The 16820-nt window shown below is 65.5% G+C and overlaps 7 protein-coding genes across 7 annotated transcripts; 2 read left to right on the top strand and 5 right to left on the bottom strand.

Moving 5' to 3' along the window:
- Window positions 1-1674: 1674 nt before the first annotated feature.
- Window positions 1675-3316, top strand: Q8F55_000222 (uncharacterized protein; the record flags this gene model as incomplete). The annotated part of the gene is made up of 4 exons (XM_069348877.1): window positions 1675-2038; window positions 2073-2822; window positions 2862-3031; window positions 3074-3316. The coding sequence occupies 4 exons, from the start codon at window positions 1675-1677 to the stop codon at window positions 3314-3316; spliced, it is 1527 nt and encodes a 508-aa protein (XP_069212421.1).
- Window positions 3317-3412: 96 nt separating this feature from the next.
- Window positions 3413-4684, bottom strand: Q8F55_000221 (uncharacterized protein; the record flags this gene model as incomplete). The annotated part of the gene is made up of 1 exon (XM_069348876.1): window positions 3413-4684. The coding sequence occupies one exon, from the start codon at window positions 4682-4684 to the stop codon at window positions 3413-3415; it is 1272 nt and encodes a 423-aa protein (XP_069212420.1).
- Window positions 4685-5499: 815 nt separating this feature from the next.
- Window positions 5500-7715, top strand: HFD1 (Hexadecenal dehydrogenase; the record flags this gene model as incomplete). Its single annotated transcript, XM_069348875.1, has 10 exons — window positions 5500-5550; window positions 5649-5819; window positions 5908-6013; window positions 6133-6170; window positions 6221-6443; window positions 6484-6733; window positions 6781-7054; window positions 7093-7183; window positions 7222-7371; window positions 7420-7715. The coding sequence occupies 10 exons, from the start codon at window positions 5500-5502 to the stop codon at window positions 7713-7715; spliced, it is 1650 nt and encodes a 549-aa protein (XP_069212419.1).
- A 260-nt stretch (window positions 7716-7975) lies between these two features.
- Window positions 7976-9802, bottom strand: Q8F55_000219 (uncharacterized protein; the record flags this gene model as incomplete). Its single annotated transcript, XM_069348874.1, has 3 exons — window positions 7976-8488; window positions 8536-9053; window positions 9103-9802. 3 exons carry the CDS (start codon window positions 9800-9802, stop codon window positions 7976-7978), a joined length of 1731 nt encoding a protein of 576 aa, XP_069212418.1.
- A 1604-nt stretch (window positions 9803-11406) lies between these two features.
- FOL1 (trifunctional dihydropteroate synthetase) lies at window positions 11407-13740 on the bottom strand (the record flags this gene model as incomplete). The annotated part of the gene is made up of 3 exons (XM_069348873.1): window positions 11407-12409; window positions 12451-13151; window positions 13186-13740. 3 exons carry the CDS (start codon window positions 13738-13740, stop codon window positions 11407-11409), a joined length of 2259 nt encoding a protein of 752 aa, XP_069212417.1.
- Window positions 13741-13951: 211 nt separating this feature from the next.
- Window positions 13952-14532, bottom strand: Q8F55_000217 (uncharacterized protein; the record flags this gene model as incomplete). The annotated part of the gene is made up of 3 exons (XM_069348872.1): window positions 13952-14122; window positions 14159-14222; window positions 14258-14532. 3 exons carry the CDS (start codon window positions 14530-14532, stop codon window positions 13952-13954), a joined length of 510 nt encoding a protein of 169 aa, XP_069212416.1.
- A 182-nt stretch (window positions 14533-14714) lies between these two features.
- Window positions 14715-16370, bottom strand: DMC1 (Meiotic recombination protein dmc1; the record flags this gene model as incomplete). The annotated part of the gene is made up of 15 exons (XM_069348871.1): window positions 14715-14733; window positions 14775-14885; window positions 14930-14994; window positions 15032-15168; window positions 15209-15267; window positions 15303-15443; window positions 15485-15573; window positions 15614-15766; window positions 15805-15825; window positions 15872-15892; window positions 15955-15966; window positions 16047-16106; window positions 16202-16225; window positions 16263-16280; window positions 16350-16370. The coding sequence occupies 15 exons, from the start codon at window positions 16368-16370 to the stop codon at window positions 14715-14717; spliced, it is 951 nt and encodes a 316-aa protein (XP_069212415.1).
- Between the last annotated feature and the right edge of the window lie 450 nt (window positions 16371-16820).

The following is a 16820-nucleotide window of genomic DNA, read 5'->3' as shown; positions in this document are numbered from 1 at the left end:
TGCATTGTCAATAAGTGTGCGGGCTTGCCGATGATCGCGAGGACACAGACGCACTCGCACTGTGCCTTCGCTTCGGGAAGCGACACAGGCCGGCGGCGTCGGCGTGCGCGCGTGCTCTGCGGCGCGGCGCAGGGGGGAGTCGCTGCGGGAGTTCCGTCGGCGTAGGGGATGCAGAAGAGGCGAGAAAGAAGAGGCGAGGAAGGCGGGCGAGAAGAGGTCGGGGTGTGGCGAACTCGGCAAAGACGAGCCACGAGCCACCCTCCGCCACGGCTTGTCGCTTCGGCGCTAGCCAGCAGCCACAGTGTACCATCACCACCGCCTGCCACACGAGGCAGTCACCCCCGCCGCGAGCAGTCACCACCGCGTGCTTGCCCACCGCTGCGTGCGCGCTCGCCCCGAGGCCCCGCACCGCACGGCAGTAGACGGCGCGTGTGCGGCTGCGGCTGCGGCTGGGGTCCGCACTGCCGCCGCAGCACCAACTGCCGCCGGCAGTGGCGACGCAGCCATTGGCAAGGGCAAGGGCTGCCTTTTGGCGATCCGCAAGCGCGAGCAAGCGCAGCAAGCGCCATATGGAATTGGGCGAGCAGCACGTTGCGGTCGGTGCTGGTCGACCACGACCGGAGACCGGACCGTGCGCCGCCGTGTCGAGTCGACGGCCGTCGTCGGCCTCAGTCGGGATCAGCACGGAGAGCGCTCGCTCGCTTGCTTGCTCGCGCAGATCTGCTCCTCTTCTCGGCTCGCTCGACACGAGATCGGCTCTCTGCAGCCCTAGTCATGACGTCGACGTCGGTCGCCTTCTGCGCCGTTCTGTCGCGCCCTGAGACCAGGAAAGGGGGTGGCGGCGGCGCCACGGCACCGACCGTCCATTGCCGACGTGTCGGCGTTGGGTTGAAAATTAATTGCCAGCCAGGCAGCCCGAGTGCTCGGCGTGCGGGAATCGGCGTCGGCGTCGGCGTGTGCGTGTTGCTGCACTGGCGGCAGGGGGGTGTGGCGGCGGCGCTGGCTGCGGCGGCGTGTTGGGTTGGCGGCGCTTGCTATCCCGCACGATCGGGGGAGGAGGGGTGGATCTGGATCTGATGATCGTGCCGGAATAGCTGGCGAGCGAGTGCATGTAGGCGTGCAGACAGCGATGTACTCTATGTGCAGTGCACGACCGACGCCGAGTGCAGCTTTTGTCGCCTTCGGGCCAGCGACGGACGACATTACACCCAATAGACCCGATGAGGTGACTTGCCCCAGTCCCTGATTACTCGTTCTGAGGTCATCGGTTTGTCGCCGAGGTGACCTCCACTGCCATGTACGCGTGTACTCACCCATAGACCCGACAGCTGCAGTAGCCCCGGTGGGCATGCAGTGCAGCCAGGAGCGAGCCAGGAGCGACCAGCTGTGCGGCCCAGCTGGGCCAATGATAACCCCCACGGCCCAGCTGACCGACTATCTCCATCAGCTCTGACTCGCGCAGATTTAATTCACCGTGTCCCGTTATCTGATGACGGTGGCCATGTGTAAGGTGGCGTTCTGCTGAGTGGACATCGAGTCGCTCAGCTCAGTTTTGCATCCCTCTTGGTGGCGACTAGGCAGCGCAGTATACATATGCACTGCTGCGGACTGACTGACAAGAGCTCGCACATTGATAACAGCTCGCTCGCACCGATCTACAAGCCACCATCGACCATGGAGGCCCTGCGACAGTACTACGCCTTCTCGCCACTGCCGCCAACCGACAGGCCCAAGAGCCCGATCGGGGTGACCTTCAGCGACGAGGGGCACACGGCGGCCTCAGACGACACACACGCCGAAGCCCCCTTTCAAGTAGAATTCGAGTCCGAGTCGGACCCCGCGCTCCCGGCAAACTGGCGCCCCGCGTACCGGCACTGGGTCGCCGCGCAGGCCGTGTGGGCCGTGCTCGCTGCGGCCGTCGGCGCGGCGGGGTCAGTCGGCGCCGAGAGCGGGGAGGGCGTGCCCCGCGCGCTGCCGACCGCGCTCTTCCTCCTCGGCCTCGGGGTTGGGTTCCTGCCCTCCGCCCCGCTATCCCAGCGTGCGTCCGACCTCTAGGCGAAGCTGACGCCCAGAGCTCGGCCGCCTCGTGCCCTACCTCGCGGGGCTGGCCCTCGCCGCGGCCTTCCACCTCGTGTGCGCGCTCGCCACCGCCCGGCCCCTCGTGCTCGGTATGCGCTTCCTCGCCGGCCTCGCGTCGGCCCTGCCGCTCGCCACCGCGCCGATGACGCTCGCCGACGTCGGCACCCCGATCCAGCGCACCCTCACGGCCCCGCTGCTGGCCGCTGCCCTCGTCGCTGGCCTCGCGGCAGGGCCGCTTATCGGCGACTTTGCGGGCGAAACGAGCGAGAAGGACGCGTACGTCGCGCTCGCGGCCGTCGCTGCCGGCGCCGCGCTCACGACGTTCTGTTGCATGCCGGAGACGTCCGCGCCCGCGCTGCTCCGGCTCAAGGCGGCTCGTATCCGCCTCGCGGGCGACACGCGCTGGGCCGCGCCGGGGGGTGCGTCGCCGCTGGCGCTGGCGGTTGGCACGCTCCGCCCGCTCCGTATGCTCGCCGAGCCAGTCCTCCTCATCGTCTCCCTCGCCCTCGCCGTGGCACTGGCCACGCTCCTCACCCTCACCGAGGCCTACGCCCTCGCCTTCGCCCACTTCCCCCACCCCGCGCTCGCGTACCTCCCCCTCATGGCCGGGGCTGCGCTTCCCCTGGCAGCAGCGTACCCCCACTACAGGCGGTACCGCCGCCTGGCGATGTGCGCGGGGGACGGCGACGTGTGCCTGCCCGTCGACGAGGCGCGCATCGCGCCAGAGGAGCGGCTCTACATTGGTGAGTCGGGCCGGCCGAGGGTGCCACTGACCGCAACAGCTATGGGCACGGGCTTCCTCCTCCCCGCCGGGCTGTTCTGGCTCGCGTGGGCTGGCGCTGGGTGGCCGGCAGCCGTGTCGGGCCTGCTCACCGGCGCCGGGTTCAGCGGGCTGCTGCAAGCCGCGGTCATGTACCTCATGGACTCGTTCGGGCACTTTGCCGCGTCTGCAGTGAGTGGCGCAGCGCTCTCGGTGCAACTTGCTCACAGCCAGCTCTCCGCCGCCCTCTTCGTCGGCGCCACCACAGCCGGGCTCGTCCTCCTCGCCATTCCCGCGCTCTACGCCCGCGTCGGCACCCCCTGGGCCACGTCCCTCTTCGCCTTCCTCACCCTCGCTGTCGTGCCCCTGCCGTTCGTGCTCCACGCCTACGGGCCGGCGCTGCGCGCGCGCAGCCTCTACACGGCCGCGCAGGGCGAGAGCGCGGCCAACCGCACCGTCGTGCAGTTTGCGCAGTAGTGCAGCAGTGCCACGCGCAGTAGTGCCATCTCTGCGCAGTTCGAAGTGCCATCTCTGCAGTATAGTATAGAATAGAATGTGTGTACCATGTATCAATCACCGCGCGCGCCCCTGCTCGCCCGAATCCGTGCTGTGCGACCACCGGCTCTCGAGCACCGCGTCCTCGCGCAGCGGCGGCATGAGGCTCGACGGGCCGAACGTGCTCCCCGAGCGCGTGCGGCGCGCGCTCGGCGCGTCGTCGTCCACGGGCGCAGGGTAGAGCTGGTACAGCGGCGTGAGGGTGGCCGGGTCGGGCGGGCTCTGCACGGGGTACGGCTGGCTCGGCGCTGCGTACGGCTGGCTCCCGACCGCGTACGGCTGGCCCTGCAGCGCGTACGGCTGACTCGACAGCGTATAGCCCCCCTGCTCACGGCGCGGGGCGTAGAACCCCTGCTCCTTGGGGCGTGGCGCCTCGTACGGCTGTGGCAGTGCCGTGGGAGCATCGTAGTACGACCCGGGCATGTCCTGCGAGTACCGCGACGGCGAGTCGGCCTCATAGTCGTCGGGGTAGACGACCGACTTGCGCAGCGGGCTGGGCCGGACGGGGCGCGTGCTGACACCCGCCTCCTCGTCGTCGGGCGCGCGGCGGAGGGTGCCGTACGTCGAGATGCGGGGGAGGTCGCGGCCGCCCTCGGTCGGCGTGAGCGGCGTGCGGGGGCGCGACGGGCCCTCGTACTGGTCCACCTGGAGCACGGGGGCCGAGATAGGCCCGCGGCGCGGCTTGGAGGAGCGGTTGCGGTGGAGGTAGTATGCCACGATTCCGCCGAGGGCTGTCAGGACGAGGATGGACAGCACGACGGCGATGATCGCACCGGGCCGCATGCCGCTCGGCGCGGGGGGAGCCGGCGCCACCGTCGAATTGTTGCGGCCGGGCGCGCCGCCAAAGTTTACCGCCGTGACCATGACGACGGTCGTGCGCTGCCCGACGACGGTCACGGTCGTGTAGTACGGCCTAGGGCGAGCCGTGGGCCGGAACCTGGTCGTCCGGCAGCCGGTGCACGTGCGCGTGCGGTGCGGCTTGAAGAGCGTCAGGGACGACTTGGGCGGCGGAGGCGCCGGCGACTTGGTCGCCGTGTCCTGCGGCGGCGGGGGGACCGTGACGGGCGGAGGCGCCCAGCCTGTCGGGGGGAGGGGGGTGGTCGGGGCTGGAGTTGGAGCTGGGGCCGCAGTGGGCCCGGGGACGACAGCGGAGGGGGGAGCAAGATCCGAAGTGGCGACGACGGGGCTGGGTTCGACCGGGTCGACGGCGTCTGGCGTCACGTCCCCGGCGAGGTCCTGCGCCAGAGCCCGCCCGGCGACGAGGGCCAGTACGACTAGCGACAAGCGCATGGTTGCGGGGAATGTGAGTGGGTCAGCAATCAGCAGTCAGTGGCTTGGCCGGGCTTTATGCGCGCTGCGTCCGGCTGGGTGTGAGCTCGAAAGTCAGAAGCGGCGCTGAGGAGGCAACGCAGAGAGCGCCCGGCCAGCGCCCCGCGCCCTGCCGCCCCCCAGCTCGTAGTCAGCATCATTCACTCGAGTTCACATGTGCGCATAGTGCTCTGCGCCGTGGCGACGGTGGCAGTGTGGGTGGGTGAGCTGCTCTGAGGTGATTGGGATGGTGGTGAGGTGAGAGATGGTGCAGTTGACAACAGCCACGCGCACTGCGGCAGCAACCATGACGCAGTGGCGCCTCGAACTGGCCGGGTGCCTCTATTGGATCACGTGCTACGAGCCGTATGCTTCCAAGAGGCTCGGTTACGCGCGCCTGTTGGATGCCGGCCCCCGGCGACGTAAGGTGGTGCTGGGCGGGGTGGCGAGTTGCAGCAAGCGGGACACTTGGCGGCTCGCGGCTCGGCGACTAGGCGGCTAGGCTGGCAACTAAAGTGGATGCGGGGGGGAGGAGGGGAGGAGGAGAGGAGCCGGGCGGGGAGGGGCAGGGGGCCAGCATTAATCCGCCCTGTTGCTCGGTCTTGTCAGTACTCGGTGCTCCCTCTTACTCGGCGTCGCGTCTCCCTCTCTGTGCTGACGCGGTCGACAATGTCCGCCTCCTAACTCGCTCACATTCAACAACCACAACATCGTCTAAACCCACTTCAAATCTCCCGCTCGTTAACCAAGCTACCCTTCAACACCTTTCCGCTCGTTCACCAGCATAGATACTCGCAATGGTCGCCCTACCTCCGTTTGTCGACACGCGCATCGACGCTCTTGACCAGGTGCGTGCACGGCGGTGGCGACAACGCCCCGATGGCAGCGTCGTCCACCTCGATGACGGCATTGCCGCCTGGTTCATTGCTGACAATCCACCTCGCAGATCTACGACACGCTCCAGGCAACCTTCCTCACAAACAAGACGCTCGACATTGCCTACAGGAACTACAACCTCAAGCAGCTCTACTTCCTCCTCACGGACAATGAGGAGCGTATCCACGCCTCGCTCAAGGCCGACCTCGACAAGGCCGGCTTTGACGCAAACGTCGGCGACGTGAGTGACCTGACCGAACAGAGCATTGCATTATCCCGTGCAACAAACGCGTCGGCTCGCACACGGCGCACACGGCTCACACGCTCAGATCTGGCCAGTCGTCAACCAGATTGCGCTCGCCATCAAGCGCCTCCCCCAGTGGATGAAGCCCGAGTCGGCGAGCAAGGATGCATCGCTCATGTTCAAGCTCATGAGTGAGTTGGGAGGACCGGGGGCGAGGTGCGGGGTGATGGAGATGGCGCTGTCCTCAGTGCTCGGACCATGCACACACCCCGCCAAGCCACAGCTGTGATGGCCGTGCTGACAGATACAGGCCCGCGTGTTGTCAAGCAGCCCAAGGGCGTGTCGCTGGTAGGTTGAGTGGTGGCGGAATGGGAGCAGCGCGCTAAACCTTGCGCCAGATCATCAGCGCGTGGAACTACCCTTGGCAGCTCGCCCTCGGCCCCCTCGTCGGCGCGATTGCTGCTGGATGCCCCGCAGTCATCAAGATGTCGGAGCACGCGCCCGCCTCGGGTGCCCTCATGGAGGAGCTCATCCCCCGCTACCTTGACCCCGAGGCCTACGCGGTCGTCAACGGCGGCGTCGACCAGACCACCGTCCTTCTCCAGAAGCAGTGGGGCCACAGTGGGTGTCGTAGGCCCGATTCTACCTGCTAACCCATCAGTCATGTACACCGGCTCCGGAGTCGTCGGCAAGATTGTCGCCGGCGCGGCTGCCAAGACGCTCACCCCGACCACGCTCGAGCTCGGTGGCAAGAGCCCCGTCATCGTCGCGCCTGATGCCGACGTCAAGATCGGTGCTCGCCGTATCCTCTCGATGAAGTCGTTGAACCTTGGCCAGGTATGCGTCGCGCCCGACTATATCCTTGTTGTCAAGGAGAAGGTCGATGAGTTTGTCAACGCGATCGTCGAGACGTGAGTGCCACTTGACCGACGGTGAGGGCGCGCCACTGACGGCGCAGGATGGACGAGTTCTTCCCTCGTGGCAGCGAGCGCTCCTTTGTCAAGGACGGCGCGTACGCTTGCATTCGTAACGAGCGCGACTACGAGCGCATCGTGTCGACGATCGACGAGCAGGACGCCAAGGGACAGCTGGTCTACCGCGCTGAGGCCGACGAGAAGCGCAGGCGCATCGGCATCAACGTTGTCAAGCTGCCCAAGGACGGTGCCGGCGAGCAGGGCCTCCTTGTCAATGACGAGATCTTCGGCCCCATCCTCCCGATCATGGCCGTCGACGTGAGTACGCGCTGATAGCCGAAAGCTGACTTGTACAGAGCGTCGAGGCGGCCATCAAGTACGTCAACGCCAGGCCGCACCCTCTGGCTCTCTACGTTCTCTCCAAGAACCGTTCCTACTTTGACAAGGGTGGGTGCATTACATTTGAAGGACCGACTGACCCCCAGTCATCCACGAGACCCTCAGCGGTTCGGCCATCTGGAACGATGTCGCCTTCACGCCCGTCGCCACCACGCTTCCCTTCGGCGGTGTCGGTGACAGTGGATGGGGCAACTACCACGGCGTCCACGGCTTCAACACGTTCTCGCACCACAAGGGTAAGTGTTCGCCCCTCGCCCCCCTGACCTCCCCACTCACACACACAGCCATCCTCGAGGTCCCCTACTGGCTCGAGCTTGCGCAGAAGTCGCGCTACCCGCCCAACCTTGACGCCAATGCCCGCAAGATCTTCAAGATGTTCATGGTCTCCAAGGTCAACTTCTCGAGGCCCGTCAGCGTCGAGGGCGAGCAAAAGCTCCTCCGCAGCCAGCAGAACCGCCGCACCCTCTACATTGGCGCCCTTCTCATCATCATCGGTGCATGGGCTGGCATCGCCGCCCGCCAGGGCGCGAACGCGTTCGGGTCCGTCGGCGGCTGGATCAAGGCCAAGCTCAATGTCTGAGCCATGCCCCAGCCTAGCAAGCCCTAGTATACCGTTGTGAATAAAAGGTCGACCCATCCGGTTAGTCAATGTCTTGTTCCCCTTCCGAGTCCTGTGTAGCGATATGCGGGCTCCCTGTCCCCGTTGCGCGTCTGTAGTGTTGTTTGATGCAGTGAATCCATGCTCGACATTCAAACAATGCGGCTAGTATAAAGACAAGACGGGTCCGAGTCCCACTCAGATGTGCTGGAGCGCTTGGCTCGTCGCCGGCCACTCGACGCTTAGCTGTCACCTCCTCTCCTGTTGGACGCAATGACGGTGCCGTTGGGGTCGAGGATGATGAGGGGGGGCGGGTCGGTCCAGCGGGTGCCGTCCCAGGCCCAGTGGCCCTTGCCCGGCTTGTCGGGCCAGTCCTGGCAACGGACCTTGCGCGGGGGCTCGTCGACCCACTCAATCTTCTCGGGGTGGGTGGCGTCGGGCAATGGGTACTCGACGTAGCCGCGGACGCGCGAGTCGTCCTTGCCGTACGTGAGGTGGATGCCGGGCACGACTGCGATGCGGCCAAAGCCGTACTTCCAGAAGTCCCACGAGATGAACGACGACTCGGACGCCTGGCACTCCTCCTCTCCGGGCTGCTGGTCGGGACGGCGGGGCACACCGCGCCTGAAACGGACGTTGTACGGGGGGAGGAAGGGCACGGGGTTCATGACGGCCATGCCGTTCCAGCCGGCAAAGACCTGGTAGGGGAGCACACGGCTGTGGCGCTCGAGCGTGGCCGGGTGGTTGATGAAGAGCTGAGTGGGTCAGTGTCTGGTCGTTGTGCAATCGCCATCCTGCTCACCCTCTGGGGGTCCTCCTGCTGGTCCTTGGGCACGGGGAAAGGCGTGTAGAGGTCGCCGGACATGTCGCGGCCGACCCAGCCGTCGTAGAACCACTTGCCAGCGTGGTCCCAGCCACACGTCATGTCGGCATCCTGGAAGAAGTGCTGGTGCAGGATCTCGAGGAAGTGACGGCCGCCAAAGTAGACGTCGTTGTAGAACAGGACAGCCGACCAGTTCTTGCCGTCGGGCGAGAGGCCAGGGTACTTGCTGTCGTAGATGGGCTGCATGACGGCGTTGCGGAGGTCAGCCAGCGTCTGGATACGGTGGCTGTTATCCCAGTCAATCGAGGGCATGTGGGTCTGGATGAAGAGGTTCTCGGGAGGCACGCCGAGGAAGAGGAGGTGCTCCTTCATGGCGGCTGCGATGATCTCGCCGGCGCCGTCGTCGGACGGGCCCTCCATGAGCGCAAAGACACACGACTCGGGGCCGAGGAAGTCGACGACGACGGTCCAGGTCGCGAACCAGTCGGCCAGCATACCTGTGGGTGTGAGCACGCGTACGCAGGCGAACAAACTGCCTCTACTCACCAGTAACCTGGCGACAAACAGTGGTAAAGAGGTACCTCTTCTCGCCACCCTCGATCCACTTCTTCTTCTTGTCGTCCCACTCGCCACCGAGGTGAGCGTAGCGCTCCATGAGCGCCGGGGTGAGGAAGGGCGGGTGGATGGGGTTGTTGAGGTCGTGCTCCCTCGGGATCTCGGGGAACCTTTCCTTGAGGTCGTACATGCGCGGGCGGAGGTGGGCGAAGGCCTCCTCGATCGAGGGCAGCGGGCGCAGCTCGTACTCGACCGGGTTGGTGTTTGGGATGATGACGCGCGAGTGGCCCGGGTGGTATGGGTTGGTCCTGTTGCTCGGGAGGGGGCGGTCGAGACGGAACGTGTTGGGGCGGGGCGAGAGCTTGATCTGGCCGTTCTTGTCGCGGCCGATCGGCGCCTGTGCCACCTGCTGGCGCTGGGGGGAGCCGGCGCCGAACAGGCGCGAGAGGCCGTCGAAGCGCGACCAGCCCTCCTGGGTGCGGCCGCGCTCCGACTCTGTCGTGGCCGACCACTGGTCGTCGACCTTGCCGCCGGCGCTGGCGACGAAATAGAGCGCGCCGAGGGCGAGGAGCAGGACGAGGCCGCGGACGAGCGGCCGTGGGATCGAGACCGAGGTGCCGCCCAGTTTGAGCGAGACGGGGTACCGCCTGCTAGGGCCTGGTTTTGAGCCGGACAAGCGCATGCCGCTCATTTCTTCCTCGTCGTAGTGGTAGCCCGAGTTGTTGTTGTTGTTGCTGCTGGCAGTTGTGCCGAAAGTGATGCCAAAGGTGCTGCTACTGCCGGCGTCCTTTTCCTTGTCTCGGACGCGTAGCCCACGTGGAGGGGGGGTGCTGGTGGTGGAGGCGCCGTCTGTCCCTATCGAGGATGTGATGGCGTGTGTGGTTGTTTTGTTGTCTGCGTGAGTTGTGGGTGGAGATGGAGTGCGAGGAGTAGACGAGTTGCGATGGTGCGTCGTGGTGGGAGGAGACATGCACGCGGTGTCGCAGTGTCGGTCGGTCGCGAGGGCAATAAGGGACCTAGGAGGGCTAAGGTGGGTGGGTTGTGCGGGGGTGGGTGGGTGCTGCGGCCAAACGGGGAGGGAGGGAAGGCGAGGCGAGGCGAGCAAGGCAGGGAAGGGCCAGGTTCCACCGTGGAAGATTGCAGTGCGGCCGGCGCTGCGCTGCGAGCAATGTGACCGAATAGCCCAGCAAGTGCGCGGCGGTCAGGCGTCAGGCGGCTTGTACGCACGCGGCGCGGGCAAGTGACGACGGCGACGGGGCGAAAATGCGCTAAGGGGTGAGCCGGTGCGTGCGAGGAGCTTTGTGCCGTGGCCCGGCTTATCAGATCGTGGGTGGGTGACTGGCGACTTGGGGGTGACTTGGCTCGGCGAGCAGTCGATGCAATAGCGAGTAGGTGAGATGGACAGTGACAAGGACAGCGACAGCGACGAGCAGTCGACAACTTGTACTTGACCGTGGTGTGGCTCGCCTCGCTGCAACGCTCGCAGCGACCAGGGAAGGCTACAGCAACGAGTCGCACGGATCGCGGCGGCGCTGGCTGCCTGCCATCGTCGTCGTCGTGTCGTCTCAGCGACCTACATGCCTCCGCCCCCGCGGCCATGTTGTTGTTGTTGCCTGTGCCGCCTCGCCGTCCGGCCTACGCACGACGAAACGAGGGAAAGGGGCGGGCTTGGGCGACAGACCCGCCGCCCAAGCCCCAAACGGTTTCGCTGGCTGACCTCTTGGCTGTGGGTTGGGGCCGTGGTAACCGGCGGCCTCCTGCCTCGCCTCTGTCGGCCTCCCGCGCTGCCGCCCAGCAGCCAGGTACCCCTCCCTCTCGACCACCCTGTTATCGGTGTCGCCAGACGCGGCGCGTGTGCAGAGCCGGCTCTGACGGCGACCGTATCCTGGTTACGGTTACTCCCACCCAAAGCCGCTGCTCAGAGCGGCAGGGCAGGCGAGCAGAGGCTGCCACCCGGTCGATGACCCCGCGAGCCACTGCTTCCCAGGCAATAGACTCCCTGGGCGCATTTAACCATAACCAGCGTAGGCTTGCAATGTCGCCGGTCCACAAGCATTGCTACAACGACGCTCGCTATCATCAACGACGGACACCATGCAGAGTGCAGATCAAGTACAAAATGTGCCACTCATGATCAGATCAGATCCGAGGCGCTCGGCGCCGGCGCTCAGGCGCTCAGGCGCACACCCGCCCACCCTAAGGCAGTACACGTTGCCCGCGTGGCGCAGAACACGGCGCGCAGTCTCGCTTGCGACGGCGCCACAAGTCCGACATTGCCTATCTAGCCCAGCTGCGCTACGCTTTCGGCGGCGGCGTGGGCGGCACGTCGCGGATCGCAGCGGACATCGCGACCGTATCCGCTGCACTCTCGGCGTCGTGCACGCGGAGCACGTCGACCACGCCCGTGGCCGTGCACCACGCCGAGATGGCCGCGTCGCCCGCGCCACGCTCGGCGGGGACGGTGCGCCCCGTCACGCGCCCGACAAAGCCCTTGCGGCTGCCGCCGACGAGGAGCGGGAAGTTGGCGAGGGCGGGCGTCGCGGCCAGCTCGGGCAGCGAGCGGAGGAGGCGCAGGTGGTCGTCCTGCGACTTTGCGAAGCCCAGCCCCGGGTCGAGGACAATGTCCCACCGCTTGACGCCCGCGTCGAGCGCCCGCTGGACCGACACGCCGAGCTCTGCCGCCACTCCGCCAACGACGCCCCCGTGCGCGCTGTAGTCTTGCGCCTCGGGAGAGAGCATCGTCGTCGAGTCGCCGCGCGAGTGCATCAGCACGACAGGGACGTTGGCGGCGGCCATGGCCGCGGGCATGCCCTCCTCGGCGCCGCCGCGCACGTCGTTGATGCAGCTGGCGCCGGCCTTCACTGCCGCGAGGGCAACCTCGGGGCGGTAGGTGTCGACGCTGATGGGGATCGACGCGAGCGCGCCGTCGGATGCCCGCGCAGCGGTCACGAGTGGGACGACGCGTTCGAGCTCCTCCTCTGTCGAGCAGGGCTCCGAGTTTGGCCGCGTCGACATGCCACCAATGTCGATGATGGCTGGGACGCGCGAGCTCGACGCGACCTGGGTGAGGCGCTCGAGCGCGCCGCCCGTTTCTGTATGTCTTTCGTTGCCGTCAGAGAACGAGTCGGGCGTCGCGTTGAAGATGGCCATGACGGCGGGGGTAGCCGGGGAGGTCAATCGGAGGGGCTTTGCCGGTGCGGGGAACGGGATGACTGGTGCGAGGCCACCTGGCGTGACGCGAGACAGGAGCTCGGCCACGCTGACGCCGAACGCGGGGTGGATGAGCTCGGGTGCGATGCTGCAGTGTCAGCGAACTCATGTCTGCCGTCAGTGACTTACTCTGCCAAGGGCCGCAGGACAAACTCGCGCTCAGCCAAGCTCGCGTGCGGGCACTCCAACCACCCCACGCCGTCCTCGTCCGCCGCGTCACCCGGCTTGCCGACGCGCACCACCTCGTCGCCGTACAGCACAAGGTCGAGGTCGATCACCCTCGGGCCGTTGCGGAACGTCTTGGTCCTGCCAATCTCCGTCTCGGTGCGCTTGAGCACACGCAGCAGGTCGAGCGGGGCGAGCGCCGTCGCTACCTCGATCACGCCGTTGAGGAACAGCGCCTGGTCCTCGACGTACATCGGCTCCGACTCGTACAGCCTGCTCGTGTCGACGAGCGCGCACCCCGCCGCCTCGAGCAGCTTGACGGCGCGGCGCACGTGCCCGACCCTGTCGCCGATGTTGGAGCCGACGGCGATGAACACGCGGGAGGGGGAGCGCCGTGCCGAGGTGTAGTATGGCCGCTGGGCGGAGGCGGGCGCGCTGGGTACCGCCGCTGGGGGCAGGGGGACGCCGCGCACCCCGCCGCGCTTGGCAAAGTCCTCGGCGCGGCGCGAGACGCTGATCGACGGCGTGGCGAACGGGAGCGCGCTCGGCTTGCGGATCTCGACGTCGACGCTGCTCTGCGCCGGCACGGCCGGGAGCGCGAGCAGTTCGCGGGCGAACGTGTCTGCCAAGGACTCGAGGGTGCCAAACGACGACTTTTCGAGCCACTCCCCGTCAGCGCTGTACGCTGCATGCACTTACCTCGAACGCGGCGTCCGCGACCGCCTTGTGGCTCCAGCTCTCGGCGCCGACGCCCGGCCCAGTGACGGTGATGTCGGCCTCGAGGCGCTGCCGCTCGGCCCGCTCGTGCGGGTGCAGGCCGACGATGCACGACGCGCGCAGGTCGCGGAGGGTGCAGCTGATCGGGCCGGCGGCGGCGGGCGTGAAGCTGCGCGCGTACTCTGCGCTCTGGGCGGGCAGGAGGGCGCGGGGCAGGCGCGCGGTCACACGGACACTCGACACGGCCTTGAGGGCGAGCGGGACGGCCGCGACGGCGTCGAGCAGCTCGGACGGGCGCGAGAAGGCGCGCGTCATGAGCGCCGCGTACACGGCCTTGGAGACGCTCGAGTAGTTTACGCCCAGGCCCTGCATGTCATCTTCGTCGACGCAGTGCGGGACCACCTCGGGCGCGAGGCTGATGTCGATGTCGAGCTCGACCGGGCACGGCGGGGGCGGGCTCAGGCCGAACGCTGATGGGCCGAGGCCTTGCGCGAGGTGGCACGAGAGCGCTGTTACGCTGATGCGGTCGGCGGGCATCAGCCGTAATGTGGTGGGTTGGGGGTAAGAATGAGATGGGTGGGACAGAGCAAAATGTCTGGAGGGAGATTCGTCGCATGACGTTTTCGTTGCAGTCGGCTTCAGGCACGGGTTGCGTCCAGGACACATAAAGTGCAACAGGCTACTAACTACAACTGCTCGTACTCGACGTGCTCAAGTGACTAAATGACTGTAAGTACAACAGAGTAATTTAAAGGTCGGTGGTCGTGATGGTGATGGGCGTAATGCCCAGCTCGACCATCAGCAAGGCCTTGAGCAGCTTGACCGACGCGCCGCTGGGTGCGGTACCTCCCAGGTCTACGATGCGCTCGCGCAAGTCGTCTTGGGTGAGATTGGCGAGTTGAGACAAACGCAGGATGGGCTGTGAGTCAGCAGGAGACGGCCCACCTTGACGCACTGATTGAATAGTGCCCATGGGTACGAGGTCGAAGCCGGCCGCGTGCCGCGCCGCGTTACTGTTGCTACACGTCAGTCTGAAGCAGCACCCCAGACTCACCGAGTCTGGAGGCTCTGCTTTAGAGTGGTCACTTCGCTCTCGAGGTTGTTCAGCGAGTTCCCGATGCTTTCGAGCGATGTCTTGACGGGCGCCAGCTCCTGCTGTAGGAGGGCGCGGATCTGCTCGAGTGTGACGGCGCCGCCATGCTGGCCCGCATCGCCGCGAGCACCGGGCTGCCCAGGCTGACCAAGAGTGCTGGCGGCGTCGGGCAACCCGCGACGACCGCGAGGGCCCTCGGCACCGTCCGGTCCAACGTCGCCATTGCAGGCGGACATGGTGGGGATGGTTGAGAGGTGAGGACGCCAGTGACGCGTGATGACCGGTTGTGCAACAAACGGTGTTTCGACAAAGCACCAACATCGACACAAGCAAATCTAGTCCACATACGCCTGCATCATCGTATTTCGGTGGTACTAATTACATTCACGATCTTCTCGGATTTCATGCAGCCAATGTCCTAGGTGTCCTCCCAACCACTGCACGGTCAGCAAGGACGCGAGCATTGTGAGTCACTCACCCAGACTTGAGGCAGTAGGTCGCCTCGCCCTCGGGCATGTCAGGCGAATCCTGGAGCTTGGCGATACGCTCCTCGCCGCGACCCTTGCGAAGCTGGATGCGAGTGGCCGAGCTGTGCCAGTGTTAGCAGGGTCACCCTCACCCTCCAACACTCACGCATGAGCAAGGATATGGCCGCCGACGGGCTTGGCACTTGACGCAGCAGCAAACATGGCGGCAGCCTGGGCGTTAGCACTCGTCAGGCCCAGCTAGACTCACACCCGGGTCGGCCTGGACTTGGTTGGTGAGAATCACGGCGACGTTGAACTCCTCGGACAGCTTCTGAAGGCGCGCAAGGAACTGGTTGAGCTTCTGCTGGCGCTCCGAAAGTTCGCCACGGCCTGAGTAATCCTGGCCTGTGGAGGTGAGCTGACACGCCTGTCCCCGGCCACCTACGGAACAGGTTCATGATGCTGTCGACAATGATCAACTTGTAAGTACGGTCCTCGACAAAGCTGCGTTGTTAGGCGAGTCTCTGGCTAGACCTCACCGAACGGCAAGCTCGATGAGGAGCTCGCACTGCTGCTCGGAGCTCCAAGCGCGGGCGCAGAGGACGTTCTCGAGAGCCATGCCGCTGTCGACGCCAAAGCGGTCCGCGACGGCGCGGACACGGTCGGGGCGGAAGGTTCCCCTGTGCAGTCAGACGGGTTGGTTGGAGGCGAATGAACATACTCTGTGTCGATATAGGCAACCTTGCCACCGGCGCCACCTTGGTCCTCAGGGAGCTGGGTGGTAACGCAGAGCGTGTGGCAGAGCTGAGTCTGCATGGTGGCGTCAGCACTGTCGATGTCTGCCCTTTACCTTGCCTGTGCGGAACTCTCCATAGACCTCGGTGATGCTCTGGGTGGAGATGCCACCACCAAGCATGCCATCGACAGCCTTGGAACCAGTGGTGATCATCTGAACATTCTGGCGGCGCTCGGAGAGCTCCGCGGCGGTGGCGAAGGTAGGAGGCTGGGGTGAGTTGGGCTTGCTGATGTCGTGCCACCTACGAGGAGCTTGACAGAAACTTCCTACGCTTGATCAGTCACATCCCCGACACCCCAGACCCAGACACACCTTGAGCTTTTCGATCTTGGCCTATTGGAAGCAAGACGTTAGTTAAAACGGCTCAACTCGAGTCCGACATCGCGGAAAAGTACCTCGGAAAGGCCCTGAGAGACGTCAGTGCCTCGTCCTCTTCGCTTGTGCTTGCCTTAATCTTCGCCAGGTTCTTGCGCGGGGTCTGCGCCACCCCGAGGACTGTGACGATTCCGGCCGCCTTGAGCTTGGTGATATCAGAGACGTTGATGCCCTGAGATAGTGAGATAAGATGTGATGATCAGTGGGACGGGTGGTTGGTGTGGTCAGGGAAGGTGAAGGTGAGGGCTGCCGGAACGCGACACTCACATGGGCCTGAAGCTCATCCACGGCCTGATGATCAGTGTAGCTCGAGAGTGCCGCTGCCTACCTCGTAGCCGTACATGGTCTGCGGCGCTGTTCAGCAGGCGGGTGTGGTGGGCGAGGGAGGGAAGGCGAGGAAAGCGCCGATACTCACGTCCTGGCCGTCGTCCGACATGGTGCTGCTTGTGGTTCTGGGTCTTGGGTGTGGGGGAAGGTAAGTGCGTGTGAGTGGGAGTGGTCAACAGTGAGGAGAGGAGGAGTAGGTGGTGAGAGATTGTTGAAGCGGTGGTAGAGCGAGAGCGAGCGAGGGAGCAGCGGAAAGAGAAGCAAGTGTGAGGGAGTACAGATTCAAGATGATTCATGCGGCCTGGGGGGAATAGATAGTCGCCACCAAGCAGCCCAGACGCGCCAGACGTGCAAAAGGAAGACGAGGAAGACGAGGAAGGTGAGGAAGGCGAGGAAGGCAAGTGGTCTGTGCGTCCTTGACCAAAGGCAATAGCAGTCACCATCGTCATGCACAAATCGGCCGTCAAATTCCGACCAGCCGTATCTCAGGGCCAGGTTGTAGCCAGAATGCGAGTCATTTGCTCGCTATAGTCGCTTTGGCTGCCTTCCTCCAACCAGC

Source organism: Vanrija albida, assembly GCF_041260175.1.
Source record: "Vanrija albida strain AlHP1 chromosome Unknown contig_1, whole genome shotgun sequence".
In the NCBI taxonomy this organism is placed as follows: Eukaryota; Fungi; Basidiomycota; class Tremellomycetes; order Trichosporonales; family Trichosporonaceae; genus Vanrija; species Vanrija albida.
Note: the sequence above shows the minus strand (reverse complement) of the source record. Positions and strands in the feature narration are given on the sequence as shown.